Genomic DNA, 8,617 nt, shown 5'->3' on the forward strand with positions numbered 1-8,617 from the left:
GACATGGAGGGTTACCTGGGATGACATGCCGGTCAGACCACACTGCCTTAGTTCTGCCTCACACACAGTTTCTGAGGTTTCAGGACCACAGACTTTGCTTCTGTCCGTTTTAGGCCCATGGTGATAAGGAACATTACAGTGGCACAACCTTGCATGGTTTTTATCATGGTGACTTCATAAATGTCTCCACAGCAGTGGTTCTCAACCCTCCTAACACTGCAACCCCTTAACACAGTTCCTCATGTTGTGGTGACTGCCCTCCCAGCCATAAAATTATTTTTGTTGCCACTTCACAACTGTACTGTTGTGAATCATAATGTAAATATCTCTGTTTTCCCACAGTCTTAGGCAACCCCTGTGAAATGGATCACAACCCACAGATTAAAAACCACTGTCTTCTTATATAGTTCAGTGAGGTCCTGCCACCTACTACCTGCCTTGATTGTTTTTAACTTTCCTTAAGAATTTTTGCATATTCAGCTTATATATGAGCTTAAGGATCCTTTTTTAAAGTTTTGTTTAAAATCTCATTGGAAGGAGCTGCAGAGATGGCTCAAAAGTTAGGAGCACTGGCTACTCTTGCCGAGGACCTGGATTTGGTTCCCAGAACCCACATCGTGCCTCAAAACCATCTGTAACTGCAGTTCCAGGGGATCCAGCATACTTTCTAGACTCAGGAAGCATTAAGCACACATATGATGCTCAGACATACATGTAGGCAAACACCCACATACACACAGAAAAATACACCCAAAAAAGTTTTAATCTCATTAGAATCAAAATTAAAAACTATGAGTTGTCTTGGGGAGAATTCATGGTTTCAAAATAACTGTCCACCAGGGGTAACATTTGGGATTCCTATCCATCATTTAGACTTCTATCTCAACATTCCTAAAATATTAATAAGTTCCTCTCTCTAGTTTCTCTTTTTGACATTTATTTATTGTTTCGTGTGTATGTGTGCCTACATGAGAATGTGGAAGCCAGAGGATAAGCACTGGAGTCAGTTCTCTCCTTTCACCCTGTGGGTCCCTGGGATCGAACTCAGGTTGCTAGGCTGAATAGCAAGCGTCTTAACCTACTGGGCGATCTTGGTATCACTCCATTTAGTTTCCCATTATGGTTATATCTAAATACGTAATCTCTGGTTGCAGTGCAGTGGCTCTGGATCTCCCTTCTCCTTATCTTTTATTCTTTATAGTCAGTAATGCTACTTTCTAAAACTGTCAGATTTCTCACACCTAAAATGGAGTGTCTGGCTTTAGCCCTGCCTGCTTCCCAGTAGGTCAGAGTCAGCTGGTCACAGTTGCTGTTCCCGTCTTCTGGCTAGGATATTTATCATGACTCCAGCTAATGCCCAGCACCTAGGAAATGCTGGCTTCCCGGAAGTCATAGCTGTGCAATGCTTCACAGAACTATAGGTATTCATTCTCATTTCACTGCCTCTCTGTGTAACAGAAGCATTAGCAACCCCCTTTGACACTGTCAAACTGTGTAGTTCAGAAGGTCACCTGTAGGCTTCCAGCTCCTAACTCAGATACTAAGAATGGTTCCTAACCAAATGCTCATTTTTCTATCCAGGTCTAATGTTTACTACATATATCACTTAAGTCTCTCAAAACCATGAGCTAGAGATATGATTCAGTGGGGAAAGGTCTTAACACACATGTTTGAAATACAAAGTACAGACCTCCAAAGTCCATGTAAAAGCAGGACAGGAGGTAGCAGTCACCTGCAATCCCAGGACTCAACAGGTAGAGATGGAGAACTCCCAGTCCCTATTAGAGACTAGCTAGACAAGTCTGAATCAGTGAGCTCCAGGTTCAGCAAGAAACCCTGTTTATATATAAAGAGAAGAACTATTGAGGAAGGCACACTGTCAACGTCAGGCCTCCACATGCATGTGCACATACACACACAAGAACACACACATACCATTCACATGTATCCAGGCGAAAAATGGAGAAAATAAAAAGTGAATACTATTGTCGGGCAGTGGTGGCGCACGCCTTTAATCCCAGCACTTGGGAGGCAGAGGCAGGTGGATTTCTGAGTTCGAGGCCAGCCTGGTCTACAGAGTGAGTTCTAGGACAGCCAAGGCTACACAGAGAAACCCTGTCTCGAAAAATCAAAAAAAAAAAAAGTGAATATTACATATAATGACTTTGAAGACTCTTGGCACCCAAAATACAGCACAATATCGCAACCCAGAGTCAAATTCTTGAGCAGCCTGTAAACTCAACCCTACTTTCTTCCTTCCAGCTGCATGTGGACCTGCGGGACCAACTAGGAGTCTTCTCTCTGAAAGGGAGACCCACCACCTCCTACATCTACATCATAGAGGAAAACAAACCGAATGAGAAAGGTGAGTGGAGAGAGCAGGTGCCTCAGTAGGGCGATGGAACTCAGGAGCAGCTTTACCAGGGACTTCTCAGGGCCAAGCCACGTCACTGGAAGCCAAAGCTCGTTCCTTCCTGGAGGGGCTGCTGTCCTTCTAACCTTGGAGTTCCCAGAGATGCGTTCTTCTAAATCATAACTTTTGTCTTTGCTTTACAGTCAAAAAAGCCCACACGGCCTCCCTGGTTGTTTCTCCTGGAGATACAGCTGAATTTGATGTCTTTTTCCACTCTAATAAGATTGGGAGAATGACAGGCACCATCCACTTATCAGTGATCAACAACCAGTATGAGGAGACCATGATCCACCTGGTTGGAGAAAGCTACGAGGATGACATCACCTTGGACAACATCCATGGGCTGATCAGTTCCACCAGCCAGGAGGGCTCGGATATGTCTGAGGTCATAGAGATCGCTGAGGAGAGCGCCATGGAGGACGTGGTGGCAGGTGGGGGAAGTGCAGTGTGATAGATATTGACTCCAGTCACTCTTTCTCAGTAGGCGCTCTGCCACACCAAGCTCAGTCACTCTTTGTACCCTTCATTTATGTGTGAGTTCACGCAGTGAACTCTTACTTAGCGCCAAGTGCAAGTACCAAGCACTCCACTGAGCCCTAGTCCTGCAGATCAATAAGAAAGCCTTTGCCATTTTTAGGGAACATACAGTTTGATGCTGATGTTCCTGTTCAGTTCTTTAGCAAAACCATGCTTCCCTGCAGTCAGTCCCCCTGCCTCCGTCTTGTAGCTAGAGTCTTGTCTGTGTCTGTGTTGGCACTGACGGTTTCATCTGACACATGCATTCTAGGCTTTCTAAGTGAAATGGTGGGCTCATCTCACTAAAGAGAGATGGACTTGTGCCCTCCTCCTTACAGCCTGGCTGCTTGGTGAGAAGGCCAGAAGCCTACAGTATCAGCATCTCCTAGGTCCTTGTCAGAAATGAGGATTTCAGACCCACCCTGACCTTCAGGATTGTAACCCACATTTTAACCAGATCCCTGGATGGTTGCATGCATATTTAAGCTTAAGACATGGCTCTCAGCCGGGCAGTGGTGGTGCACACCTTTAATCCTAGCACTTGGGAGGCAGAGGCAGGCAGATTTATGAGTTTGAGGCCAGCCTGGTCTACAGAGTAAGTTCTAGGACAGCCAAGGCTACACAGAGAAACCCTGTCTCGAAAAGCCAAAAAAAAAAAAAAAAAAGACATGGATCTCTGTGGTCTCTCATCCACTGAACCTTCCCCTGGGAAGGAAACATTGTATCTTATAATTATTGCCAAAAAAGCATTGGTTAAGTACTGTAACCATATTACTGATTGCTTTAAAGTGAATTTAAATTTGTCTTTAAAATTTCCCCAGGAGCTTAATTATAGTCCCAGAATGTATAATCAGAGGCTGAACTCAACACTCCTTTGGTGTTTCACTCCTGTTTGAAGCTATACAATGCCATCATTCTTGTCAGGGGTCAAATAGGAGCTAGCAGTAATCCAAGTTTAGAGATTCCATATCTATTAGAGGGTTTCCAGGTTTAACAAACATGAATACAGGTATTCTGAAGAAAATTAAGTTCCAAATAAACAACTTTTAGTATATGTATTTCCCCCAAGTAATGTGTGAGACATACTTATCAAAAAGAAATTACTCGTTGTTTGTCTATAATTCAAATTTAATTGAAAATCCTATATTTTATCTGGCAGTCTAACATTTCATTGAATTAACTCACAAAACAAATGACATTAGAATCTTTATTTTCTTTTGAACAAATATAAGAGCCAAGGTCGGTGTATAGATAGAACTGATAAAGGGGTGGGTGGGAAGATGGATGGATGGATGGATAAATACCCCTGGGAGGCAGATCCTTCTACCCAAGAATCCAAGGGGTTTTTTTCTATATAATCATTCAAAGAAAGGATGAAATGTGCATAAGACAGGAATGTGTATCAGGATATGCCTCCCTTAGAAAGCAGGCTCTTCAGAGAGTCCAGGAACCACTCACTAGCCTTCTGCTTCTGATCCCTAGCTGCCCTGATGGAACACATCCAGTTTGGGTACTGTCACATTGGAATCAGCTACAATGTGAGCTTCACCATCACCAATCACAGCCAAGTGAATGTGATTCGCTTTGAGTGGCCCCTTTTAGCTACTCTGTCTTTCTCCCCACAGGTAAGCAAATGTCACTCAATGGGTCCCAGAGGCAGCCTAATGTGATTGTCACTCCATCCTGTAGATACATGGAATGGGATGCATGCTTCTTGAACTAAGAAACCGCCCCTTAATCACCCCACACTCAGACCTAGTACTTGAGGGTGTTGCTCGTGGGCTCCTGGTCTAAGAGGAGATTAACATATGCTGCTTTGGGGGATGAAACAGGAATTCTCTGGAGGCCTGTGTCCCTCTGTGCATGTGTTCTTCAGAGCATGGCCTTCAGAAGTAGCTCAGCAAGCCAAAAAATGGTGCTTCATACCTGCAATCCTAACACATGGGAAGCTCATGCTCCCACAAGTTCAAGGCCAGCCTGAGCTATATTGTGAGTTCCAGGCCAGCCTAGGCTTCTGGTTGATTCCAACACCAGCTCAAGCACAAATCTAACCCTGGGGAGTAGTAGCTACAGAAAACTACCTCTGCCAGACCCAGGTCCAAAGCTTTGTTAAATTCCTTTAATCTTTGTTATCAACATTTGACCTATGAGGAAGCAGAAAGAATATAATGGATGTGATCGGATAATTGAAGCTTTCAAAGAAGATAGAGCCAGGCTTCCAGCAGTTGGCTTACATTTATGCACACTCATGCACACATAGAAACACATGCATTTATCTTGAGCAATCTAAAGCTGTCATACGCCTTCACTGGACAGAGGAAGGAGAGAAGATGTCTACTCTGCCAGAGGACTGTCATGTGGATGGTGATTATGCTGGTAGTGTATATACATACATCTTTATCTACAATGGCTTACAAATCCTTTTATTCTACAAACCATTGGGATTGTGAGCTGCCATGTGCATGCTTGGAACAAAACTGCATCCTCTGGAAAAGCATCCAGTGCTCTTAACTACTGAACTATCTCTCCATCCCCCAAAATTAGGAATATTTTTAAAGCATTCTTTTTTATGATTTTTTAAATTTATTTTTATGTATATGAATGCTCTATCTGCATGTATAGCTACATGACAGAAAAGGGCATTAGATCCCATTACAGATGGTTGTGGGCCACCATGTGGTTGCCAGGAACTGAACTCTGGACCTTTAGAAGAGCAGCCAGTGCTCTTAACCACCATATTTTTAAGCATGCTATTTTAAAGTGCAATAAGGTAACTATGTTTTAATTAAAATACCAGATTTTATTTTTAAAAACTATATTTTCAAAAATGTATATGGTAAGTGTAGAGTCATTTCATTGTTTTTATTAAGATAGGGTCTCCTGCAAGAGCACAGTGGTACAAGCCTTTAATCTCAGGAGTCAGAGACAGGAAGCAGACACCGGCAAATCTTTATGGGTTCAAGGCCAGCCTGGTCTACAAAGCAGATCCAGGCGACCAGGGCTGTTACAAAGAGAAACCTTGCCTCAGAAAAAAATAGGGTCTCCTATGTAACCCAGGCTAGCCTTGAACTTCTTATCCTCCTGTCCCAGACTCCTGAATGCTTGTGCTATGGGTGTGCACCACCACACCCAGCCATTTTTATCTTTATAAATTTTTACTACCTAACTGAATAAGATCATATGGGTTCTGCGCTCTGCTCTTTCCATTCAGTCTGACAATGCATCATCATCTTTAACTTCTAGTAAGCTCCATTGTAACTTGTGAACAAAGGAATATAAAAGAATCAAGTGGCATCTCCTGATTATACTACAAGTTTTGTCCTCCAACTACCCTGGAAAGATCTTGGAGCTGCCAAGGGTCATTAGATCAGTTTCTAGAAACTACCATACTGTACTGAGCCACCTATATGTATGAATCATAATGTGTAAATGTCAGGCAGTTGTGGATGGTGATTGGAGCCATACCGCTTGAGCTTAATCCCAGATCACTAGTGTTAAAAACCCTAAGCAATTTACAGGTTCTTTCTTTTTTAATAGCTCTGTACCTCTCAGAGGATGTTGTGGGGATTGGTAAAATTGCTCAAGCATTGAGAATAGTGCTTGAGACAAGTAACAGATTGGTAACTATTACTATTGCTCTTACTATGGGGTGTGTGTGTGTGTGTGTTTATTTTGAGAGAAGGTCTTGCTCTGTAACCCAGACTTGCCTGAAAACCTATTATGTAGCCTCAGCTGGCCTCAAATTCATGGCAAACCTCACTCACCCTCCCAAGTGCTGGGTCTCCTCCATGAGACACTGTGCCAGGCCGTAAGGAGACATTTAAAGGATCTCTTACATGGATTTAAGTCACTCTACCTATACAGGCCTGGATGATATATTTTGAGTCACTATCAGGCATCAAAGGCCCTTAAGATTGAATTCCCCAAAATACAAAGACCACATTTTCCCCTAGATAGGGCATCTCCACCCTGGCTGTTCCAAAGACGTGGTGGTGACCTTGAAATCCGAATCGCCCATCACCCTGAAGAAGATGTGTGTCAAGTGCAAGCTTTCCAAGATCATGTTTCAGCTACCTGTAGACCACGTCCCTGACTGGGATGACCGTATGCGCACAGTCAAATGGGTGGATGCTCCCCGAAATACACCTATGTACTTGACTACAAAACGAAAGGTGAGTATTCAAGGGGCAGGAAACACAGGCTTCACCCAGCCTGCCATGCCCGGTGCCCACTGCTCTCGATTTCACTGTCTCACTGTGAAAGCAGAAAAGGTTTACATCTGACTTTGGTTTCGAAAATGGCAAACTATTTCCACACCCATCACCCTTACCAACAACACACACCACCTTAGTTGACAAGGTTTAGCTTCAGTCTTTGTAAAAGGTTCAGCAAGTCTTTCCATCTTCTTCCTCTTTTTTCCTCCTCCTCCTCTTCTTCTTTCTTCTCTTTCTCCTCCTTCCTCTTCCTCCCTCCCCTTCCTTCTCCTCTCTCCTCCTCCTCTTCTTCAAAAATGGCATTACTAGTCATTTAGTTGTTTCCTGCTTCCATCAGGTGTCTAGAGTAGTCAAAACTTCCAGTGCATGATGGTATCTCATCTTTGGCCCATATGTGCCCCTCGCAGCCTTTTTTGTTTTATTTTGTTTTGTTTTTTGAATTCTATAAGTTAACCCATGTCCAATGAGGGAACTAGGCCCCCAAATAGCTGTATGGTTCTGCCCATTCCATCTCTTTGTCTCTCTCCTAGAGGTAATCATGACCCCAAGTTACTCCCTTGATCAATTGTTAACCTGAGCATTCTAAAAGGATTGAGGTGTAGCTGTAGTTTTCAACTATTTTTTTTAAGATTATAGCATGTGATCATAGTTGCATGGGCTACAATAGTGTATGCATTTCACTGTTGTTTACAGTCCAGACTTTTTATCTCTTCCTCTGAAAGTTATTTCAAGGTATTCTCTTATGGACAACATTTCTGTGCATGTTGGCATCCATGTTTACATTTCTACAAGTGGGGTCACTAAATCATGTGAATGTCCAGCCCTTCCAAGCTGATGTCCAGGTGTTTTCCAAACTCACTATACGGATTTCTACTTTTACAACTAAGGAGTCTTGTGAGCCGCATCCTTTCCAACATTTCATTTGACTTTGTCAGACATTTGGGAGCTGGTTGGTCGGTTAGTTGGTTGGTTGGTTTGTGGGATACTAAAGATAAAGGCATGACATTTTAGCTTTTATCATTTGAACAACTGGGAAATTATCTCATTATGAACCTTGATTATACCTCCCTAGCCACTGATGAGGTTGGATATGACTTCATACCAACATTGAACACACAGGCTACCTCTTACATGATGCCTCTTAATGCCTTCTGTTCACTTTTCAGTTATGACGCTCATCCTTTGTTTAAGGTTTCTTATCTTCAAGAAATTCCATTTGTATTGTATCCACACATTCTCAAAAAATCCAGAGCCTAACTTTTTACTCAGTTTTTTTTTTTTAAAGCTCTGTCTTTATTTTAACTCTTTATATGCATGAGGGAATCAGGGTATGTACAGGTGTCCTCAGTGGTCTGAAGAGGGCATCACTGGAGGGCAAACTTTGGAGCTAGAGTTACAAGTGGTTGTAACTCCCTCAAGGAACCAGACTCAGGTCCTCTGCAAGAGCAACATGCACTTTTTTTTTTTTTTTTTT

The 8,617-nt window shown here is 42.8% G+C and overlaps 1 protein-coding gene across 4 annotated transcripts in view; it reads left to right on the forward strand.

Annotated features, from left to right (window-relative positions):
• Hydin (HYDIN axonemal central pair apparatus protein) overlaps nt 1-8,617 on the forward strand; it is a 421,354-nt gene that overhangs the window by 373,175 nt on the left and 39,562 nt on the right. For all 4 annotated transcript variants that reach the window (XM_031341421.1, XM_031341424.1, XM_031341423.1 and 1 more), the window contains 4 exons: nt 2,263-2,365; nt 2,557-2,844; nt 4,412-4,554; nt 6,883-7,101. In XM_031341421.1, coding sequence (XP_031197281.1) covers nt 2,263-2,365; nt 2,557-2,844; nt 4,412-4,554; nt 6,883-7,101 — 753 coding nt within the window. The remainder of the gene's footprint in view (nt 1-2,262; nt 2,366-2,556; nt 2,845-4,411; nt 4,555-6,882; nt 7,102-8,617) is intronic.

The sequence above is a fragment of the Mastomys coucha genome, unplaced genomic scaffold, assembly GCF_008632895.1.
Source record: "Mastomys coucha isolate ucsf_1 unplaced genomic scaffold, UCSF_Mcou_1 pScaffold22, whole genome shotgun sequence".
Lineage (NCBI taxonomy): Eukaryota > Metazoa > Chordata > Mammalia > Rodentia > Muridae > Mastomys > Mastomys coucha.